The sequence below is a fragment of the Struthio camelus genome, chromosome 11 (assembly GCF_040807025.1).
Source record: "Struthio camelus isolate bStrCam1 chromosome 11, bStrCam1.hap1, whole genome shotgun sequence".
NCBI classification, from domain to species: Eukaryota; Metazoa; Chordata; class Aves; order Struthioniformes; family Struthionidae; genus Struthio; species Struthio camelus.
This window is the reverse complement of record NC_090952.1, coordinates 5,977,106-6,000,166: the sequence shown is the minus strand read 5'-3', so window position 1 is coordinate 6,000,166 and position 23,061 is coordinate 5,977,106. Positions and strand designations below refer to the sequence as shown.

Below are 23,061 nucleotides of genomic sequence, written 5' to 3'. Positions count from 1 at the left end.
TGAAGGAGCAACAATAGCAAAACAGCCAGGAAGACACCTTCAAAGGATTGACATGAGCTTTATTCATATATTCTAGACGCCCCTTTTCTGAGTTTCACGTTACTGAGCACGGGAGAAGTTTTCAATTGCTTCCTTCATTTCCTAAAACAAAAAAAAAGAAGATAAAAAATAATAATAGTCACCAACCAAACAAAGACAAGCTAGCTATAAGCTGGAAGACAAACGCAAACCCTCGGTAGCTGAGTTCTTTAGAGAAAATAAAAGGATCTGTAGATGCATACAATTGCTGCTTGGCTCTACTTAGCAAATTACCTCGATTAACTGAGTTTTGTCATTGTCCTGCCGGTGGTGGTAAATACACTGGCTGAGCAGCAGATGGAGTTTCTCGAGGTGGCGTATGCTGCAGTCCTTGGTTGCCTCGCCCACAGCATTCAGCAGCTGCTGAAGAAAAAAGCCAGACAGTAGACATTTACAGTAGCACGAGATCTTCTGAGCAGGCTCTCGATGTGTTCACACACACACAAGAAGGCAGTCCAACACAACTCTCATCCTACTTTCTCGTATCGCTAAATAAAGGAGGAGTGAAACGTCAGGGAACAGACTTAAGCATGGCACCGGATTTCCATGGAGGAAATGAGCTCCTTGGACCTACTTGAGAGAAAGAGCAAGGCTCCAGTTGTGTTAGCTGCATGTTGGCCCTGCCTGCAGCTCCGCTGGCATATTGGAGAGCTCCAGGCTCGGCAGCAGAGCGGGAAGGAAAGGTAGATGAGCGAGCTGCAACCTACCCTGAGCCAGATGTGAGTTTCCTTCTCAGCAGCGGGTGACCATCTCCTCCTCTTCTCTGCCTGGCTCTCCGAGGGCGATGTGGGCCGCCTTCGCTTTCGTCTGCATACAGCTGCACAGAGATAGCAGAAGCAGCAAGCCAAAGCGTTACCTAAGCAGTTCTGTCTTCCAAATCGAGCATCGTCCTCTTACTTGGTGCACAAGGCAAAACAAGACAAAAAGGAAAACAGGAGGGAACTTGCCACCAGGCAGGGGCGTACTGGCATCTGCAGGCACCGCTGGCAATGTGTGCTCCTCTTGCTCCTCCAGCTGCCGCTCTTCCTCCTCCGCCAGCAGTCGAGGCTCAGGTGGGGATGCCACAGGCAGGACTTCCAGTGCGTGGCAACCTTCAGTCAACCAGAACAGGTTAGCCAAGCGATGGCAGTCCGACACAAGCAGAGTACAAAGTCATGCCAGGAAATCAAATACCCAAACACATGCCAAAGAGCTGCTAAGCTACCGATGGCAAAGCTCTATGTGTAGGACAGTTCCCACCTGCTCTCCTTTGTGGTGCAGCAGGTGGAGCAGCTTGGTGGAGAAGCAAGTCCTCAAAAAGCTTTCTCCCTTCCTCCTTGCTGGGTGGCTGGACATTGAAGACTTCTCCATAAAGCTCCGAAAACAAAGCTTGCACCTGAGGCGGGAGGAGAAAAGACAGTGCAGCCCTAAGGCCCCCCGCAGATTCGTGCTCTACTCCAAGCAGGTGAAAACTGTTTTCAGGGAAGCCGAGGAATGCTTTGAATAAGGGGGAGACTAGAACAAGTTTGCTTCTTGGCCTTCACGGCAAGATTGTAGTGGGTCAGCCCGGCACTGGAGGGCGTCTTCTGTAAGGAAGACCTCCAGGATGAAAGCTCAGGGCAGCGAGCCGAGGTTCCAGTGAGGCCAGGGAGGGCACGCACCAGCTCCTAGGTGGCCTGCAGTGGATTGCCTTGCCTTGCCGCCCTTCACTTGGAAGCCTTGTGGCAACTCCCGAGGGAGGAGATGCCAGCAGGGTGCCCTAGAAATAGCAATGTCCAAGTGCTTAGGAGGGCACAGGATTGAGGTACTTCAGGGAGTGATAAATTATCATGAGACTGAGAAAAGCGGGCAAAGCGGTGGCAGAAATACCTCTTCCGGGAGATCTGCATGGCAAACATCCGAAGTAGCGAGCAACAGCACTGGAGCGTAAGGTGGAATGCGCTCTAGCAGTGTGGTGAGCGTAGCTCTCAAGGTGACTCCAGCAGCCTCCCACCAGGCATGGATGTGTGGCATATAAATGATGCTGGGTGCTGTCCTCTGGGCTTCTCGGACCAACTAGTAAGAAGGAAGTTTGGGGAAGACCACTGAAGCGAGTAGCAGCATACCTGTGGTATGCTGAGAGAAAAGAAACCCTTTTCTTTGGCCCCAAACCGGGGTTGCCGTTCAGTCTGCTAAAGAAGGAGGCTGGCGAAAGGGCATGACCAGCAGTCAGGCAGATGCAGAGGCGCCTCCTGGGAGCTAGAGAGCCTGAAGAGGCAAGGGAAACAGCTCTGCGGAGCCCGCTGCCAGCAGCAGCAGCTCTTGCCAGGAAGAGAGGTTTCTCAAGAGCATCTTGGAGCTCCCTGAGCTGCTAGCAACAGCCTTACTGTGCGGCACTTGCAATGGAAAAGATGCTCCTGCACAACATGCTGCTTCTCTGCTGTTCAGTGTACAAGAAAAGGGTTCCTTCAGCACAACATAAACACCACAGAAAGCACAGGAAAGCCAGGCCGCCTCCGCTAAGCCCGTGAAGTCTATTAATGCTGTGAGACTGCAGAGAGAAGCGGTACCTGTGTGCATCTTTCTTCAGGTGGCGTGCTGCTAGCAAAGAGAGCCGGCAGGTCCAGCACGTGAACGGCAAACCTCTCCAGCGCGTGTAAGAGTGCAGGCGCCAAGTGAGAAGTTTGCCCGTAGCCGGGCTCTCCAGCTATTAGGAACCTGGGCCGGTGACATGCTGGCTGGCCACAAGCATTGCTAGGAGAAGAGCTGCAAGACAAGCAGTTTGGAAAGAAAGCGATGAGTCAAGACACAGCTGGTGAAGGTGTCTGTCTTTGTCCAGCACACACCAGTCTGCCTGTCTTCCCCGCTGAAGCTCTCACGCTCAGGATGTCCTGAGTTGAGGAGCCTTGAGTTCTCCGCACTGGTCAAGCTTAGGTGAAAGTGGTCAGCTGGTAACGGAGGTGGTGGTCACGAAGGGGCAGAACAAGCCTTCTGGGAAAGCAAATGACGCGGGCTTTGAGAGCCCTTAGCTGTATGTGAGGAAGGGCAAAAGTGGCTAGGCTCAATAACAACATTCCTGTAAGCCCATAGAAATGGGGGCTACTTGCTTGATTCTTGCGTTCCAATTGTTTCATCTGTCCTTGGGTGCTGTCTCCTAGGTTGCAAGTGCAACTCTCCTTGAGGAATAGCGTGCATGAAATTAGGGCAGCATGCCCTAATGTCTGTGGATGTCTTTGGGGGAGGAAAAGGAGGCTGCCCCCTTCAGCTTGATCGGCTGCAGCTCCTTGCTTTCTTACAACTGTAGCACCTAGTTCTATCTCTGTGCTTGCTTCTTGCAGTTTTGGATACCAGACACCCTGGGCAAGGTCTTCTTTCCTCCCTCATCTACCACCCCTCCCACCTGCAACCGCCAAGACACTTGGGAAAGCCCCAGCAATCAATCAGAAGCATTTCACTCAAAAGGTCGCGGGCAGTTTAACAACCTGTTAAAGTGGAGGAAGGTTTCCTTTTGCTGTCCAGAAGGTGATGCCTCCTCACTCTCCATGCAGGCGTTTTCTACAGAAGGATTGGTACCGTGAGAAGGTAAGAGAGGCTTGTTAACTCTCCTGAAGGTCTGCAGCCCTCCCTTGCACTAAGCCAGCTTCTAACTGAGGGCTGAAACCCACTGCCTTGTATGTCTTCACTGCCTGGGCATACACGGAATAATGCCATTTCCCCCAAACTGTCTGCCTTTGCCTAAGCTATGTTTTACTGGTGGCAAAAACTCCTCTTCTCCTTACAGTACAGCTAGAGGACAAGCAGGAAGCCCTTCCGCAGTTCCTGGACACCTAAAGCAGCCAGCAAGGCCACTTCTTTCTGCAGCGGGAGCCCACACTCCCAGTGTGGAAAGGAAGGGAAGGGCACGGCCTAACACTCCCTCATATTGCCTCCTCTTTCAAGCCTTAAATCAGTGCCAAACCCCAGGAAAGATGATGCTGACAACCTCCAGAAGCTGGCTGCTTCAGTGGAGAACGCATAGTTCCCTTGCTGTGAACCGGGAGGAGTTCCCAGCTCTGCCCTCTCTACCGTTCATTCCATTTACCCTCCGCCTGCCGCAAGGGTTTCTTTCTGTTGTTGGCGCAAACTAGCAGGGTTTGCTTTGGGAGAGGCTGACGGCAGTGAACGTAACGGCCCTACCTGGCTGTTGGTGCTTCTGGAGTGCAAGGGCTGCGTGGGGAAATACCCTCTGCACGCCTTTTAGGAGCCTCTCTAGCGTGTTCTGAAGCAGTGGCTTGGAGGCGGGTGGGAGTGGTTGCCCGGGGGAAGCCACGGCCCTCTGTGAAGCTGGTGCAGTCTTCTGCATAGCCAGCACAAAATCGGTTGCAGTGATCTCAATGGAAGCCACGTTGATCTGCAGCTTCTGACTGCTGGTGTAGATGTGGGGATAGTGGCGATGGAGAGCGCAGAGGGCAGCTTCAGCGCAGAGGGCTTGAATGTCGGCCCCACAGTATCCTAATTCAGCAGAGCAGAAGCAAAAGGTCCGTCAGTCTCAGGCAGCTCAGAGGAGCCAAGGACAGGCTTTGCCAAGGGACGCTCCGTTCTGGGAGGCACAGCCTCCCGTGTGGTGAGAGACAAGGGAAGGGAAGGCTCGGGAGCTTGGCTACTGCCTGGCACAAGCTCAGACGCTGTCAGGACCCAGTCAGAGGCAGGAACTCGGAGCGCTTTTTCATCTTACCGACACATGTTTCAGCCAGCTCTTCAAGCAGCGTGTCCGATGGCTTTGGGCTCCAGCCTCTCGTGTGGATCCTGAAAATCTCTTTGCGAGCCTACAAGCCAGATGGTTACATTTGGGCTTGTCTGCAACCTTTTTCTCAGAAACAAAAGAAACATCCGCAAAAGCCCCACTGTCACATTCCCGTACTTGCTTGTCTTCCTCTGCTAAAGTTAAGAAATGTGTGCATTCTAGTAACACACTGCCTGCTTCTCGAAGCTCAGTACTTCCCCAGTAGGTAGGAGGAGTAACTACAGTAGGAGAAACAATAATTCTGACTCAAACCTCTACCCCTGAACGAGCAAACGTCAAGCTGTGCCTATGCTCATCTCCGACCTTTGCCAGAGATTCAGGGAAGTGTTTCCTGTTTCTTTCCTGTTTTCCTGTTTCTTTCCTGTTTTCTTACTGTGTTGTGCATTGTTACGAGCCTTCGATCCAATAATGTGTTTCTCCTTCCTCTCCGCTCCCCACACGCTAACTCAAGAAAAAAGAATCTGGGATAGCCAAGAGGGGGGGGAAAAAAAAAAAAAAAAGAAAAGGAAAGAAAGCACCAAAGCCGGGGCTCCACTTTCTCCTGGAGTTTCTATTTTCTAAAGGAAACAGTTACTTCTGGTTGCTCTGTAGCTCTGTGGTCCCTGCTTGGATGTTGCCAAAGAACTGCAAGCGTCCCAAGCCTTGCCACTAGAAAGCTTCCCCAGTGTTGCATCTGGGCAGTGTCCTTCCCGTCTCCATCCAGCTGCCTGCTCAGACCAGTTACAATGGCAGCTCCCTAAAGGCTCCTGGGCGGCTCCCAGGATTCCCAGCGCGGCCACACTCAAGCACAAGCTTTCACCTAAGCTTCTCCCAAGTGGAGGAGTGAGAGCGAGGAGGCAACTTCAGGAGGCAAGGGCCTGGGTGGACTAAGGAACGAAGCCAAGCGCAACCGCTTGGGCGAGGAAGAAAGCCCGTGTGCTCCAGGCTCCGTGAAACTCCTGTTTGCAGCCTCCCTCCCAGTTCTGCTCGGGGAACAGGGAGGTCTCCAGCACGTAGGGCACCTCTTTGCTTCCTCCCTCTCGGAGACAGTGTGTGGCAACAGGGTGTTCTTGTAAAGAGAGGCCTTGGCACCGTAGCAGGAAGGTTGCTGGAAGAGCCTTACCTGTCTGTTTGGCAAGGTGAAAAGGAACTCCCTGTCAAAGCGGCCAGGCCTTCGCAAAGCAGGATCCAGGGAGTCTGGCCTGTTGGTGGCGCCGATGACCACGACCTCGCCTCTGCTGTCTAAGCCATCCATGAGTGCCAGCAGCGTGGTGACAATTGAACTGGCAAGGAAATGTTGTTGGATTGCCTGGTTTAGTAGCTGCTGTTACATGCCGCCCGACTTTCTCCAAAGTCACGTCACTCAAAAAGGATAAGCTTTTCTGGAAGAGCTGTTGATTAGGGAAAGGACTCATGGTAGGCCCCAAACACCGAGGTAAGGCAAGAGAGGCCTTGTCCAGAAACCAAGCTTAGGGACTCGATTTCAACTCTTGTCTTTAAAATCCTGTGAACCTCTGTGTCATGGTACTAGAGGAGTTCAGAAGAAGTGCGTGTGTCATCTCCAGGGGACCAGCTGGGTCTTTTTCCCTCGGGAAAGGAAACGAAGCCGATTACGTGGCAATGCAAGGAAAAGGTGGTACCTGTGAATCTGATCTTGGTGACTGGAGCGCACAGGAGCCAGACCGTCGATCTCATCGAAGAAAATAATCGAAGGCCGCTTCTCATAGGCCTGGAAGGGAAGCACAGATGCAGGGCTACTGAGTGTATGTAAAACACAGCCCTACTCAGCAAGAACACGCAGGATGATCCTTGTGGCTGCAAAGGCACGGAGCCTGTGCTGGCCCCAACCCATCTGCAAGGTTTCCAGCCCTTCAGGCCAAGCCGGACGGCACGGGAGAAGGGAACACTGATGTTCCCATGTCAACAGGAGACACGGCCAAACTAGGCAGGAGGCCGAGTTCTGCTGACAGACGTCCACCGCGGACAAGTACAGGTACAACTCTGGCCCAACCTATTTCCTCCTTACCTGCTCAAATAAGGAGCGGAGCTGCCGCTCGGATTCTCCGACCCATTGACTGAGGCAGTCGGCACCTTTTCTCACAAAGAAGGCTATTCTCTTGTCTCCCTGCCTACATTCATTTGCGAGCGCTCGAGCCACCAGTGTCTTTCCAGTGCCTGGTGGCCCACAGAACAGACAGCCTCTGCAACATGACAAAAAGAGATGTCCGTAGCTACAATAAAAAGACATGGGAAAGTGCCTGTGGCAACCGCCGTCCTGAAAGCAAAGCAGCCTTCCCGCCTGACCAGAACACTTGCAGTATTAGAGCGCAGGAAGAGCTCCAGTGGGAGGAAAGTCCAGACAGGTGCCAGTGTTCCCAAGAGGCAAGATTTGAGAGCAAACAAAGCCTGTCTTTCTGGTGGAAAAAGTCGGAAGCTCTTTGACTGAGCCTTACAAAGAGAGGGAGGCGGGAAGTCAGCAGGTCTGTCAAACAACAGCTTAGAGGTGACTTGCCGGACCTCGTGCCTTCCCGCTTATAAACTAGTCAAGGGGACTTTTCCAAAACACTCAGAAGCCAACCAGCAGAAGCACTCCCAAAGCCACCTTCTTAAACCAGGAGCCTTCTGCAGCGTCTTCAGCTTTGACAGCCCTGGACAGCAAGCCTTTGACTGCAACAAAGCATTGCTTGTGGTGTGAAAGTAGGTCTAGCCTGGGCGTAAGCCATTTGTAAGGAATTCCTGTTTACTGCCACTGGGCAAACTGTGCCCGGGCAGAAATGTGGAAGCACACAGGTGTGCTGGCACCTGCGCTTCATGTTCTCCGGAGAAGAGCGCAATTAGCATGTTGTAGTTCTAAGGCAGCGTGTGTTACCTGGGGGGTCGGATTTGGAATCGCTCAAAGAACTCGGGGTAAAGCAAGGGAAACAGCACCATCTCCTTTAAAGCGGCAATGTGGTCAGCGAGACCACCGACACCATCAAAGCATACCTAGGGAAACATTCAAGAGGAGACGTGTCAGAGGTCAGAGAAAGCTGCAGCCTAGCCAAAAAAGCCTTCCTCCCAATGTATCCTATGCCAGCCCAAAGGGAAGGTTCAGGATGACCTGGCAGTTCCCCGAGAGTAAACCGTGAAGCACGGGAGCTGTTGACAGCCACAGTCAGGAAGGTTCTCATGAACACTGGAAAGGTCCCCACCGCCTCAGTGAGTTCCCACTCCTCACCGAACTCTCGGTTTGCACTGGGTCCACTTGCGGCAGGCTGGTTCCCGTTTTCCTTCCCTCTGCGTGCTTTCCTTCGCGTTCATCCTTCCCAGAGTGTAGGGGAAGACCCCTGTTGTGCAAGAAGGAGAAAGGGCAAGGGGCTTTCTAAATGAACCTGCAGGTAGAGGGATAGCTGCGCTTTTCCTGTTGCAAGAGAGTGTGGAAGCACTTATACACTGGCATAAACGTGGATGTTGTGAAGCTATATTCATTTCTCAGAGGCAAGAAGAATTTGGTTCGAGCCACCTGTCCAATTTAAACTGACCTATTTTCAATCATGGGACAGAAGAGACTGACATTTTACTCAAACGTAGCAAGACACTCTCCCTCTAGGTCTCACTAAATTGCCTACCTGGGTTAAGAAAATCATTGTTCTACTTCACCATGAAATTGTCTACTGACGATTTGTGGCAGGGGCTTCTGGCTTCAGTTACCCAGTCTCAGCCAGGACCTCCACCCTCATCCTTCATCACTGGCTCCTTCCCCCCCCCCCCCCCAAATCCTGCCTTTTTACAAGCTCTTGGCTAATGAAAGCTATCTTCTCTCCCAGAGGAAAAGCCTTGCTTCCTCTAGACCCTCCGACTGTCACAGCTACAATGCTGTGATTTTCCCCTCGTGACCGTCCCTCGGGAAAGCTTTACAAGTGTTACTCAGTGATGGGAGAGGCACCGCTACGGCTCCCTGAGAACTATCACTAGCCATACACCGACCTGCTCGTTCTTCTGCAGCACGGGCTTCGTGACCGGGCACGGCGAGACGCAGCTCTTTGTCTGACTTCAGAAGATGGGCCTGAAGAAACAAAAAGCAGCAATGAGCCTGCACGCCGGCCAAGAAACGCAACATGCACAGGATACAGGCATCTCAATGACAAAGGGAGAGCCTGACCTGCAGAATGAAGGCAGGGCATGTCAATGACAGTTGTTTTCCTTTAGCCACGTGGAGCCCACTCTGCACAAGAAATCAGCTCTCCCGAGAAACTGTGCGTGGAACCTACCTTCCAATGCCTCCTGGTAGTAGGCAACAGTCTTCCTGGCTCGAAGGTTATACTGCTTCCAGGGACCTTTGCCATCTTCCCCTTGCCGGCCTTCACCTTCCCGCGTTGCCCCTGTAATCACAGAGCCTAGACAGAGCTTCTGATTGGTCTGTGTGTGTATGCATTTGCATTGCCCACCCTGTATCCCACTTACACACAAGCAACGAGCCCTTCAGAGAGGCTCTGCATCTAGCCTACCTTCCCGGGGAGCGGGAGTGTCCTCAGCAGTTTGCCTGAGGTGAGGTGCCCGGGGAGTACCTTCGCCATCATCCTCTGTCTGCTCGTCTTCTGAGGACCCTGTAATTACAGTGCCCAGGCATCATTTCTGGTTTGTCTCTGCCTATGTACCTTCTCATTCCAGAAGTTCTACTCCCCCACCCTTAATCAGAAGCAACCAGCCCTTCAGGCCAACGGTGCCTGTAACCCACATTCCGATGGCTCTTGGTACTGGACGACGGCGTTCCGGGGTCGAAGGTAATAGTCCTTGGGAGAGTCGCGGCCATCTTCCCCTGTGTGGCGTTCACCTGCCTTTGATGGCCCTACAATGACAGAAGCTAGCTCTACTTTGGGACTGCGCTGTGCGCACGGACATTTTCATGTCCCCGCTTAGGCGTGGGGAATTAGCCCTTCCGAGAAAGGCTGCCTCTAACGTACTTTCCAGTGGAGCTTGATAGCATATGACAGATGATTTCCTTTCTCTCAGGCTATAGCACGCCTACAGGGAGCAAAGACAGAGGCTCTTGTGGAGCGCAGTGCACTTTGGAAGGCGTTTGTTCAGCTGCGTGAAAAGTGCAAGGGCATCAGAGTGCTGGGTGGAAGACAGAACTTACTGAGAAAGAGGAAGGTAAAGACGTTTTGACTTCTTCTGCAAGGACTCCTTCAGTCTGCCTGAGGTCCATGCTTCCTCCGAACCTGAGCTCAAGCAGCATATGAAGCACATGTCAACTTTTGGAAGCATGCAAGAGAAGCTCTTTACTCCTGAGGCAGTTTCTCAGGCAATGAAAACTGCTGAAGAGGACAAGGGAAATCTGCTGAAAGTGAAGCAAGTGTTTGGTTCACAAGACACTAGAGAAATTGCTGAGCCCGTAGACACGAGAGCCAGTAGTCGGAAGGTCTAGTTGGAATGATAATGCAAAACCTCAGCCAGCAGCAGGGAGTTACGCAGGAGCTGCCTGCAGCTTCTGCAGACATGAAGCACCTTTATGATTCCTCCTCTCACGCACCCTCTCAGTCCTCAAAGACTGGAGTAGCCATGACTGCACAAAACACTCCTGCCAACCAGGTTGGCTCCACCATACCAAGGAGCACAAGCGTAACTCCGAAACCCACAGCTACATGAACACTCGTCACAGGAGAAACCTGTGTTGGCAGCAGCAAAGGAGGAGGCAGTTATTGGAGCAAGGGCCAAAGGTCCTCTCACCACAGCTGAGGAGGCACGAGTGACACGGGGGTGGACGTGTTGCTGGGGAGCCAAGATTCTAAGCGTGGAAGTTGTGCAGCCCCGACAGCGCCCTATAATGGAGGGGCTCCCACAGCGGGCAATTTCCAGCAGGCCAGAGGACTTCCCTAGGGGCCCAGAGGGAATTCGCAGCCTCCCGAGTTAGTCCAAATAGGTCTTGCGGCCAGGAGAAGCCGCTGCTCTCCAACGTCCTGCTGGGAACCTCACCAAACAGCGTCTCGCGCTGTCCCACCACCTCCTCTCGCCTCCTCCTGCTCCCGGCCCAGCAGCTCCTCCAGAGCAGAGCAGAGCAGAGCAGAGCAGTAGCGAGAGCACCGCCAAGCGCGTGGGCTCAGCTCAGGCTCCCGGGCGATGTGGGCAGGGGGAAGCTGTTGCTGTGATGCGCTCACTGCGTCCTGCCCCAGCCCATGTCACAGAGGGGCTGCAGGGACGCATTGACCGGCCAGGCCCTGCCAAGATGGGCCCTGCAAGGGGAAGGGGAGCTGCCTGGGGCACTTTAGGGGAGATGCCCCCACCTCCCTGCCCACTCCCCGAGGCCTCCAGGGGGCAGGCGCAGCCACAGGAGGGCTTCCCCAGGCTGGGGCTCCCCTCAGGCCTTCCAGCCCTGCCATGTCCCCACCTCGGGGATGCTGGGCTACACCTGCTGGCAAGGAGAGGCTCTGCTGAGGAAGGCAGGCCTAAGGGAGCAACCGAATGAACACAGAGGAAGACTGTGACTGCCCTCAGTGATCTTGTGGGCAGGAAGGGCCGAGCCCTAGCTGTTGCTTCCCTAGGCCACGAGCATGGAGCTGGCCGAGCCTAGTGAAGCAGCAGAGGGGTTTGCTCTCTCACCCTGAGAACTGCGTTCAGACAAATGCACCAGGAATGTGTCCCAACAGTGTCAAAGCCTGGGAAAAATAAAAGAAAAACAAAGCAGAACCCAAACCCTTTTTGGCAATGGTCATTTCTTTCCCTCGGCACTAAAAAGCCTCTGCATTAGGGACATCCACTGGGAATAGTGGGCTTGGGGTGGGTGCTAATTTGGGGGAGGGGGGAGGGTTGAAAAATGTGATCCTCATGAGCCGAAATCCCCATTTTCAGTCCAAAGTCACTCATTTTGCAGAAGAAAAATGTGATGCTCGCACACAGCCTACAATACTCGCAGCGCCCTCACACTGCTTGGGTTCCCCGTGGAGGAGGTGCTTCGCAGAGGGAAATGGAAGGACTGGGAGGCTGCAGGGAGAGGACCAGAGGAGACTTGAGCATGCATGAGGGGAAGAGAGGGGATCTGAGCACAGGCAGAGGGGCAGAGAGCACGTGAGCGTGCCTGGAGAAGGGATCTGAGGGTGCCCAAAGGAGCCTGGAGGATGCCAAGGGGGCAACCGAGGCGGTTGCAAGGCACACGACTGCGCAGCCCAAGAAAGCCAACAGGGACAGAAAGGCTGCCGAGAGCCCCTGGCTTCAACAGCCCAGGAAGGCAGCCCGCTCAGGGCGCCGGTGCCTCTTCCGGAGCCGGAGAGTTGTGTAAGCATGCCCGTGTCTCTGCAGGAGAGCATATTCACGCAGCTCGGGAGGAGAACATCCACCAAAGACAGGTCCATGTGTAGGCAAGCCTTCTGTCACCTTCCTGTCCGTGTGCCTCTGCTCACCCAAGTGCAACGGGAGTGGGACAAAGAAGCGCTCGCTTGCGTGTATGTGGTACAGAGGTGTCCGAAGCCTGGGGGAAGGCCATGGCAAAGTGTCCGAGATGTCAACCTCTCTCTGCTTGGCAGAGCAGAAATTGGCCTCTTCAATGAAAGGAGCAAGAGCTGCTCAGGAAAGAGCTTGTTCACTTGCAAAGGGCACGCTCGGCAGCACCCCCTTCCTACTTGTGCCCTCCGCACGCTGGTGCTACCTGGAAGCATCACCTGGCCAATGCCTCGTCTTTTCCACACATAACCACTCGAGGGGCTTTTTTTTTTTTTTTCCTCAGGAGAGCACTGGGGCGTGTGTGCAGTGCGCGCGTGTGCGTTGAGGTGCCTTTGTGGAGAAGGTGCTGAGCCTTGTTGCTGGGGGAACATGGGGAGGGGGCGAGCAGGAGAGTGCTGGGGAGACGTTGGGAGGGTTTGTGGCTGGCGAGAGCCTCTGCTTCATTAAGGTTACCTGATCGAGGACCAAGGGGCAAGTGAGAAGAAAACTCCACAGAGACCTGAACCTGACAGGCGAGGGAGAACAGACAAGGGCAAAGGCCAAAAGCCTCCAGTCTCTACTTACCTGGCCCTGAGGCCACTACAGGCATAGTCTGGGAGAGGGATAACCTGGGCTTTGCAAGTGATGAGGAGTCCTGAGGATTTGGGGTTGTTCACGGGGGGTAGTGGACCCGTGCAGAACGGAGTAAGCAATGTGTGGGGCAGGGGATCAAGGAGGAAGAAAGAGGGGGAATGGGATGGAGGGGTGCAAGAGGGGCCTCTGAACAGCACTGCGAGGCTTCTGAAGGAGCAACAATAGCAAAACAGCCAGGAAGACACCTTCAAAGGATTGACATGAGCTTTATTCATATATTCTAGACGCCCCTTTTCTGAGTTTCACGTTACTGAGCACGGGAGAAGTTTTCAATTGCTTCCTTCATTTCCTAAAACAAAAAAAAAGAAGATAAAAAATAATAATAGTCACCAACCAAACAAAGACAAGCTAGCTATAAGCTGGAAGACAAACGCAAACCCTCGGTAGCTGAGTTCTTTAGAGAAAATAAAAGGATCTGTAGATGCATACAATTGCTGCTTGGCTCTACTTAGCAAATTACCTCGATTAACTGAGTTTTGTCATTGTCCTGCCGGTGGTGGTAAATACACTGGCTGAGCAGCAGATGGAGTTTCTCGAGGTGGCGTATGCTGCAGTCCTTGGTTGCCTCGCCCACAGCATTCAGCAGCTGCTGAAGAAAAAAGCCAGACAGTAGACATTTACAGTAGCACGAGATCTTCTGAGCAGGCTCTCGATGTGTTCACACACACACAAGAAGGCAGTCCAACACAACTCTCATCCTACTTTCTCGTATCGCTAAATAAAGGAGGAGTGAAACGTCAGGGAACAGACTTAAGCATGGCACCGGATTTCCATGGAGGAAATGAGCTCCTTGGACCTACTTGAGAGAAAGAGCAAGGCTCCAGTTGTGTTAGCTGCATGTTGGCCCTGCCTGCAGCTCCGCTGGCATATTGGAGAGCTCCAGGCTCGGCAGCAGAGCGGGAAGGAAAGGTAGATGAGCGAGCTGCAACCTACCCTGAGCCAGATGTGAGTTTCCTTCTCAGCAGCGGGTGACCATCTCCTCCTCTTCTCTGCCTGGCTCTCCGAGGGCGATGTGGGCCGCCTTCGCTTTCGTCTGCATACAGCTGCACAGAGATAGCAGAAGCAGCAAGCCAAAGCGTTACCTAAGCAGTTCTGTCTTCCAAATCGAGCATCGTCCTCTTACTTGGTGCACAAGGCAAAACAAGACAAAAAGGAAAACAGGAGGGAACTTGCCACCAGGCAGGGGCGTACTGGCATCTGCAGGCACCGCTGGCAATGTGTGCTCCTCTTGCTCCTCCAGCTGCCGCTCTTCCTCCTCCGCCAGCAGTCGAGGCTCAGGTGGGGATGCCACAGGCAGGACTTCCAGTGCGTGGCAACCTTCAGTCAACCAGAACAGGTTAGCCAAGCGATGGCAGTCCGACACAAGCAGAGTACAAAGTCATGCCAGGAAATCAAATACCCAAACACATGCCAAAGAGCTGCTAAGCTACCGATGGCAAAGCTCTATGTGTAGGACAGTTCCCACCTGCTCTCCTTTGTGGTGCAGCAGGTGGAGCAGCTTGGTGGAGAAGCAAGTCCTCAAAAAGCTTTCTCCCTTCCTCCTTGCTGGGTGGCTGGACATTGAAGACTTCTCCATAAAGCTCCGAAAACAAAGCTTGCACCTGAGGCGGGAGGAGAAAAGACAGTGCAGCCCTAAGGCCCCCCGCAGATTCGTGCTCTACTCCAAGCAGGTGAAAACTGTTTTCAGGGAAGCCGAGGAATGCTTTGAATAAGGGGGAGACTAGAACAAGTTTGCTTCTTGGCCTTCACGGCAAGATTGTAGTGGGTCAGCCCGGCACTGGAGGGCGTCTTCTGTAAGGAAGACCTCCAGGATGAAAGCTCAGGGCAGCGAGCCGAGGTTCCAGTGAGGCCAGGGAGGGCACGCACCAGCTCCTAGGTGGCCTGCAGTGGATTGCCTTGCCTTGCCGCCCTTCACTTGGAAGCCTTGTGGCAACTCCCGAGGGAGGAGATGCCAGCAGGGTGCCCTAGAAATAGCAATGTCCAAGTGCTTAGGAGGGCACAGGATTGAGGTACTTCAGGGAGTGATAAATTATCATGAGACTGAGAAAAGCGGGCAAAGCGGTGGCAGAAATACCTCTTCCGGGAGATCTGCATGGCAAACATCCGAAGTAGCGAGCAACAGCACTGGAGCGTAAGGTGGAATGCGCTCTAGCAGTGTGGTGAGCGTAGCTCTCAAGGTGACTCCAGCAGCCTCCCACCAGGCATGGATGTGTGGCATATAAATGATGCTGGGTGCTGTCCTCTGGGCTTCTCGGACCAACTAGTAAGAAGGAAGTTTGGGGAAGACCACTGAAGCGAGTAGCAGCATACCTGTGGTATGCTGAGAGAAAAGAAACCCTTTTCTTTGGCCCCAAACCGGGGTTGCCGTTCAGTCTGCTAAAGAAGGAGGCTGGCGAAAGGGCATGACCAGCAGTCAGGCAGATGCAGAGGCGCCTCCTGGGAGCTAGAGAGCCTGAAGAGGCAAGGGAAACAGCTCTGCGGAGCCCGCTGCCAGCAGCAGCAGCTCTTGCCAGGAAGAGAGGTTTCTCAAGAGCATCTTGGAGCTCCCTGAGCTGCTAGCAACAGCCTTACTGTGCGGCACTTGCAATGGAAAAGATGCTCCTGCACAACATGCTGCTTCTCTGCTGTTCAGTGTACAAGAAAAGGGTTCCTTCAGCACAACATAAACACCACAGAAAGCACAGGAAAGCCAGGCCACCTCCGCTAAGCCCGTGAAGTCTATTAATGCTGTGAGACTGCAGAGAGAAGCGGTACCTGTGTGCATCTTTCTTCAGGTGGCGTGCTGCTAGCAAAGAGAGCCGGCAGGTCCAGCACGTGAACGGCAAACCTCTCCAGCGCGTGTAAGAGTGCAGGCGCCAAGTGAGAAGTTTGCCCGTAGCCGGGCTCTCCAGCTATTAGGAACCTGGGCCGGTGACATGCTGGCTGGCCACAAGCATTGCTAGGAGAAGAGCTGCAAGACAAGCAGTTTGGAAAGAAAGCGATGAGTCAAGACACAGCTGGTGAAGGTGTCTGTCTTTGTCCAGCACACACCAGTCTGCCTGTCTTCCCCGCTGAAGCTCTCACGCTCAGGATGTCCTGAGTTGAGGAGCCTTGAGTTCTCCGCACTGGTCAAGCTTAGGTGAAAGTGGTCAGCTGGTAACGGAGGTGGTGGTCACGAAGGGGCAGAACAAGCCTTCTGGGAAAGCAAATGACGCGGGCTTTGAGAGCCCTTAGCTGTATGTGAGGAAGGGCAAAAGTGGCTAGGCTCAATAACAACATTCCTGTAAGCCCATAGAAATGGGGGCTACTTGCTTGATTCTTGCGTTCCAATTGTTTCATCTGTCCTTGGGTGCTGTCTCCTAGGTTGCAAGTGCAACTCTCCTTGAGGAATAGCGTGCATGAAATTAGGGCAGCATGCCCTAATGTCTGTGGATGTCTTTGGGGGAGGAAAAGGAGGCTGCCCCCTTCAGCTTGATCGGCTGCAGCTCCTTGCTTTCTTACAACTGTAGCACCTAGTTCTATCTCTGTGCTTGCTTCTTGCAGTTTTGGATACCAGACACCCTGGGCAAGGTCTTCTTTCCTCCCTCATCTACCACCCCTCCCACCTGCAACCGCCAAGACACTTGGGAAAGCCCCAGCAATCAATCAGAAGCATTTCACTCAAAAGGTCGCGGGCAGTTTAACAACCTGTTAAAGTGGAGGAAGGTTTCCTTTTGCTGTCCAGAAGGTGATGCCTCCTCACTCTCCATGCAGGCGTTTTCTACAGAAGGATTGGTACCGTGAGAAGGTAAGAGAGGCTTGTTAACTCTCCTGAAGGTCTGCAGCCCTCCCTTGCACTAAGCCAGCTTCTAACTGAGGGCTGAAACCCACTGCCTTGTATGTCTTCACTGCCTGGGCATACACGGAATAATGCCATTTCCCCCAAACTGTCTGCCTTTGCCTAAGCTATGTTTTACTGGTGGCAAAAACTCCTCTTCTCCTTACAGTACAGCTAGAGGACAAGCAGGAAGCCCTTCCGCAGTTCCTGGACACCTAAAGCAGCCAGCAAGGCCACTTCTTTCTGCAGCGGGAGCCCACACTCCCAGTGTGGAAAGGAAGGGAAGGGCACGGCCTAACACTCCCTCATATTGCCTCCTCTTTCAAGCCTTAAATCAGTGCCAAACCCCAGGAAAGATGATGCTGACAACCTCCAGAAGCTGGCTGCTTCAGTGGAGAACGCATAGTTCCCTTGCTGTGAACCGGGAGGAGTTCCCAGCTCTGCCCTCTCTACCGTTCATTCCATTTACCCTCCGCCTGCCGCAAGGGTTTCTTTCTGTTGTTGGCGCAAACTAGCAGGGTTTGCTTTGGGAGAGGCTGACGGCAGTGAACGTAACGGCCCTACCTGGCTGTTGGTGCTTCTGGAGTGCAAGGGCTGCGTGGGGAAATACCCTCTGCACGCCTTTTAGGAGCCTCTCTAGCGTGTTCTGAAGCAGTGGCTTGGAGGCGGGTGGGAGTGGTTGCCCGGGGGAAGCCACGGCCCTCTGTGAAGCTGGTGCAGTCTTCTGCATAGCCAGCACAAAATCGGTTGCAGTGATCTCAATGGAAGCCACGTTGATCTGCAGCTTCTGACTGCTGGTGTAGATGTGGGGATAGTGGCGATGGAGAGCGCAGAGGGCAGCTTCAGCGCAGAGGGCTTGAATGTCGGCCCCACAGTATCCTAATTCAGCAGAGCAGAAGCAAAAGGTCCGTCAGTCTCAGGCAGCTCAGAGGAGCCAAGGACAGGCTTTGCCAAGGGACGCTCCGTTCTGGGAGGCACAGCCTCCCGTGTGGTGAGAGACAAGGGAAGGGAAGGCTCGGGAGCTTGGCTACTGCCTGGCACAAGCTCAGACGCTGTCAGGACCCAGTCAGAGGCAGGAACTCGGAGCGCTTTTTCATCTTACCGACACATGTTTCAGCCAGCTCTTCAAGCAGCGTGTCCGATGGCTTTGGGCTCCAGCCTCTCGTGTGGATCCTGAAAATCTCTTTGCGAGCCTACAAGCCAGATGGTTACATTTGGGCTTGTCTGCAACCTTTTTCTCAGAAACAAAAGAAACATCCGCAAAAGCCCCACTGTCACATTCCCGTACTTGCTTGTCTTCCTCTGCTAAAGTTAAGAAATGTGTGCATTCTAGTAACACACTGCCTGCTTCTCGAAGCTCAGTACTTCCCCAGTAGGTAGGAGGAGTAACTACAGTAGGAGAAACAATAATTCTGACTCAAACCTCTACCCCTGAACGAGCAAACGTCAAGCTGTGCCTATGCTCATCTCCGACCTTTGCCAGAGATTCAGGGAAGTGTTTCCTGTTTCTTTCCTGTTTTCCTGTTTCTTTCCTGTTTTCTTACTGTGTTGTGCATTGTTACGAGCCTTCGATCCAATAATGTGTTTCTCCTTCCTCTCCGCTCCCCACACGCTAACTCAAGAAAAAAGAATCTGGGATAGCCAAGAGGGGGGGGAAAAAAAAAAAAAAAGAAAAGGAAAGAAAGCACCAAAGCCGGGGCTCCACTTTCTCCTGGAGTTTCTATTTTCTAAAGGAAACAGTTACTTCTGGTTGCTCTGTAGCTCTGTGGTCCCTGCTTGGATGTTGCCAAAGAACTGCAAGCGTCCCAAGCCTTGCCACTAGAAAGCTTCCCCAGTGTTGCATCTGGGCAGTGTCCTTCCCGTCTCCATCCAGCTGCCTGCTCAGACCAGTTACAATGGCAGCTCCCTAAAGGCTCCTGGGCGGCTCCCAGGATTCCCAGCGCGGCCACACTCAAGCACAAGCTTTCACCTAAGCTTCTCCCAAGTGGAGGAGTGAGAGCGAGGAGGCAACTTCAGGAGGCAAGGGCCTGGGTGGACTAAGGAACGAAGCCAAGCGCAACCGCTTGGGCGAGGAAGAAAGCCCGTGTGCTCCAGGCTCCGTGAAACTCCTGTTTGCAGCCTCCCTCCCAGTTCTGCTCGGGGAACAGGGAGGTCTCCAGCACGTAGGGCACCTCTTTGCTTCCTCCCTCTCGGAGACAGTGTGTGGCAACAGGGTGTTCTTGTAAAGAGAGGCCTTGGCACCGTAGCAGGAAGGTTGCTGGAAGAGCCTTACCTGTCTGTTTGGCAAGGTGAAAAGGAACTCCCTGTCAAAGCGGCCAGGCCTTCGCAAAGCAGGATCCAGGGAGTCTGGCCTGTTGGTGGCGCCGATGACCACGACCTCGCCTCTGCTGTCTAAGCCATCCATGAGTGCCAGCAGCGTGGTGACAATTGAACTGGCAAGGAAATGTTGTTGGATTGCCTGGTTTAGTAGCTGCTGTTACATGCCGCCCGACTTTCTCCAAAGTCACGTCACTCAAAAAGGATAAGCTTTTCTGGAAGAGCTGTTGATTAGGGAAAGGACTCATGGTAGGCCCCAAACACCGAGGTAAGGCAAGAGAGGCCTTGTCCAGAAACCAAGCTTAGGGACTCGATTTCAACTCTTGTCTTTAAAATCCTGTGAACCTCTGTGTCATGGTACTAGAGGAGTTCAGAAGAAGTGCGTGTGTCATCTCCAGGGGACCAGCTGGGTCTTTTTCCCTCGGGAAAGGAAACGAAGCCGATTACGTGGCAATGCAAGGAAAAGGTGGTACCTGTGAATCTGATCTTGGTGACTGGAGCGCACAGGAGCCAGACCGTCGATCTCATCGAAGAAAATAATCGAAGGCCGCTTCTCATAGGCCTGGAAGGGAAGCACAGATGCAGGGCTACTGAGTGTATGTAAAACACAGCCCTACTCAGCAAGAACACGCAGGATGATCCTTGTGGCTGCAAAGGCACGGAGCCTGTGCTGGCCCCAACCCATCTGCAAGGTTTCCAGCCCTTCAGGCCAAGCCGGACGGCACGGGAGAAGGGAACACTGATGTTCCCATGTCAACAGGAGACACGGCCAAACTAGGCAGGAGGCCGAGTTCTGCTGACAGACGTCCACCGCGGACAAGTACAGGTACAACTCTGGCCCAACCTATTTCCTCCTTACCTGCTCAAATAAGGAGCGGAGCTGCCGCTCGGATTCTCCGACCCATTGACTGAGGCAGTCGGCACCTTTTCTCACAAAGAAGGCTATTCTCTTGTCTCCCTGCCTACATTCATTTGCGAGCGCTCGAGCCACCAGTGTCTTTCCAGTGCCTGGTGGCCCACAGAACAGACAGCCTCTGCAACATGACAAAAAGAGATGTCCGTAGCTACAATAAAAAGACATGGGAAAGTGCCTGTGGCAACCGCCGTCCTGAAAGCAAAGCAGCCTTCCCGCCTGACCAGAACACTTGCAGTATTAGAGCGCAGGAAGAGCTCCAGTGGGAGGAAAGTCCAGACAGGTGCCAGTGTTCCCAAGAGGCAAGATTTGAGAGCAAACAAAGCCTGTCTTTCTGGTGGAAAAAGTCGGAAGCTCTTTGACTGAGCCTTACAAAGAGAGGGAGGCGGGAAGTCAGCAGGTCTGTCAAACAACAGCTTAGAGGTGACTTGCCGGACCTCGTGCCTTCCCGCTTATAAACTAGTCAAGGGGACTTTTCCAAAACACTCAGAAGCCAACCAGCAGAAGCACTCCCAAAGCCACCTTCTTAAACCAGGAGCCTTCTGCAGCGTCTTCAGCTTTGACAGCCCTGGACAGCAAGCCTTTGACTGCAACAAAGCATTGCTTGTGGTGTGAAAGTAGGTCTAGCCTGGGCGTAAGCCATTTGTAAGGAATTCCTGTTTACTGCCACTGGGCAAACTGTGCCCGGGCAGAAATGTGGAAGCACACAGGTGTGCTGGCACCTGCGCTTCATGTTCTCCGGAGAAGAGCGCAATTAGCATGTTGTAGTTCTAAGGCAGCGTGTGTTACCTGGGGGGTCGGATTTGGAATCGCTCAAAGAACTCGGGGTAAAGCAAGGGAAACAGCACCATCTCCTTTAAAGCGGCAATGTGGTCAGCGAGACCACCGACACCATCAAAGCATACCTAGGGAAACATTCAAGAGGAGACGTGTCAGAGGTCAGAGAAAGCTGCAGCCTAGCCAAAAAAGCCTTCCTCCCAATGTATCCTATGCCAGCCCAAAGGGAAGGTTCAGGATGACCTGGCAGTTCCCCGAGAGTAAACCGTGAAGCACGGGAGCTGTTGACAGCCACAGTCAGGAAGGTTCTCATGAACACTGGAAAGGTCCCCACCGCCTCAGTGAGTTCCCACTCCTCACCGAACTCTCGGTTTGCACTGGGTCCACTTGCGGCAGGCTGGTTCCCGTTTTCCTTCCCTCCGCGTGCTTTCCCTCGCGTTCATCCTTCCCAGAGTGTAGGGGAAGACCCCTGTTGTGCAAGAAGGAGAAAGGGCAAGGGGCTTTCTAAATGAACCTGCAGGTAGAGGGATAGCTGCGCTTTTCCTGTTGCAAGAGAGTGTGGAAGCACTTATACACTGGCATAAACGTGGATGTTGTGAAGCTATATTCATTTCTCAGAGGCAAGAAGAATTTGGTTCGAGCCACCTGTCCAATTTAAACTGACCTATTTTCAATCATGGGACAGAAGAGACTGACATTTTACTCAAACGTAGCAAGACACTCTCCCTCTAGGTCTCACTAAATTGCCTACCTGGGTTAAGAAAATCATTGTTCTACTTCACCATGAAATTGTCTACTGACGATTTGTGGCAGGGGCTTCTGGCTTCAGTTACCCAGTCTCAGCCAGGACCTCCACCCTCATCCTTCATCACTGGCTCCTTCCCCCCCCCCCCCCCCCAAATCCTGCCTTTTTACAAGCTCTTGGCTAATGAAAGCTATCTTCTCTCCCAGAGGAAAAGCCTTGCTTCCTCTAGACCCTCCGACTGTCACAGCTACAATGCTGTGATTTTCCCCTCGTGACCGTCCCTCGGGAAAGCTTTACAAGTGTTACTCAGTGATGGGAGAGGCACCGCTACGGCTCCCTGAGAACTATCACTAGCCATACACCGACCTGCTCGTTCTTCTGCAGCACGGGCTTCGTGACCGGGCACGGCGAGACGCAGCTCTTTGTCTGACTTCAGAAGATGGGCCTGAAGAAACAAAAAGCAGCAATGAGCCTGCACGCCGGCCAAGAAACGCAACATGCACAGGATACAGGCATCTCAATGACAAAGGGAGAGCCTGACCTGCAGAATGAAGGCAGGGCATGTCAATGACAGTTGTTTTCCTTTAGCCACGTGGAGCCCACTCTGCACAAGAAATCAGCTCTCCCGAGAAACTGTGCGTGGAACCTACCTTCCAATGCCTCCTGGTAGTAGGCAACAGTCTTCCTGGCTCGAAGGTTATACTGCTTCCAGGGACCTTTGCCATCTTCCCCTTGCCGGCCTTCACCTTCCCGCGTTGCCCCTGTAATCACAGAGCCTAGACAGAGCTTCTGATTGGTCTGTGTGTGTATGCATTTGCATTGCCCACCCTGTATCCCACTTACACACAAGCAACGAGCCCTTCAGAGAGGCTCTGCATCTAGCCTACCTTCCCGGGGAGCGGGAGTGTCCTCAGCAGTTTGCCTGAGGTGAGGTGCCCGGGGAGTACCTTCGCCATCATCCTCTGTCTGCTCGTCTTCTGAGGACCCTGTAATTACAGTGCCCAGGCATCATTTCTGGTTTGTCTCTGCCTATGTACCTTCTCATTCCAGAAGTTCTACTCCCCCACCCTTAATCAGAAGCAACCAGCCCTTCAGGCCAACGGTGCCTGTAACCCACATTCCGATGGCTCTTGGTACTGGACGACGGCGTTCCGGGGTCGAAGGTAATAGTCCTTGGGAGAGTCGCGGCCATCTTCCCCTGTGTGGCGTTCACCTGCCTTTGATGGCCCTACAATGACAGAAGCTAGCTCTACTTTGGGACTGCGCTGTGCGCACGGACATTTTCATGTCCCCGCTTAGGCGTGGGGAATTAGCCCTTCCGAGAAAGGCTGCCTCTAACGTACTTTCCAGTGGAGCTTGATAGCATATGACAGATGATTTCCTTTCTCTCAGGCTATAGCACGCCTACAGGGAGCAAAGACAGAGGCTCTTGTGGAGCGCAGTGCACTTTGGAAGGCGTTTGTTCAGCTGCGTGAAAAGTGCAAGGGCATCAGAGTGCTGGGTGGAAGACAGAACTTACTGAGAAAGAGGAAGGTAAAGACGTTTTGACTTCTTCTGCAAGGACTCCTTCAGTCTGCCTGAGGTCCATGCTTCCTCCGAACCTGAGCTCAAGCAGCATATGAAGCACATGTCAACTTTTGGAAGCATGCAAGAGAAGCTCTTTACTC

The 23,061-nt window shown here is 53.2% G+C and overlaps 2 protein-coding genes across 2 annotated transcripts; both read right to left on the bottom strand.

Moving 5' to 3' along the window:
* Positions 1–545: 545 nt before the first annotated feature.
* LOC138068808 (ATPase family AAA domain-containing protein 2-like) lies at positions 546–12,803 on the bottom strand. The gene is made up of 18 exons (XM_068957530.1): positions 12,779–12,803; positions 11,378–11,433; positions 9,516–9,663; positions 9,049–9,159; positions 8,765–8,843; positions 8,016–8,124; positions 7,668–7,783; positions 6,825–6,999; positions 6,439–6,527; positions 5,922–6,081; positions 4,751–4,841; positions 4,250–4,527; positions 3,788–3,822; positions 2,607–2,802; positions 1,927–2,112; positions 1,318–1,453; positions 976–1,169; positions 546–566 (listed from the first exon to the last, which is right to left on the bottom strand). Exons 1-18 carry the CDS (start codon positions 12,801–12,803, stop codon positions 546–548), a joined length of 2,205 nt encoding a protein of 734 aa, XP_068813631.1.
* A 737-nt stretch (positions 12,804–13,540) lies between these two features.
* Positions 13,541–22,012, bottom strand: LOC138068807 (ATPase family AAA domain-containing protein 2-like). Its single transcript, XM_068957529.1, has 14 exons — positions 21,761–22,012; positions 21,010–21,118; positions 20,662–20,777; positions 19,819–19,993; positions 19,433–19,521; positions 18,916–19,075; positions 17,746–17,836; positions 17,245–17,522; positions 16,783–16,817; positions 15,602–15,797; positions 14,922–15,107; positions 14,313–14,448; positions 13,971–14,164; positions 13,541–13,561 (listed from the first exon to the last, which is right to left on the bottom strand). Exons 1-14 carry the CDS (start codon positions 21,955–21,957, stop codon positions 13,541–13,543), a joined length of 1,983 nt encoding a protein of 660 aa, XP_068813630.1. The 5' UTR covers positions 21,958–22,012.
* Positions 22,013–23,061: the final 1,049 nt, after the last annotated feature.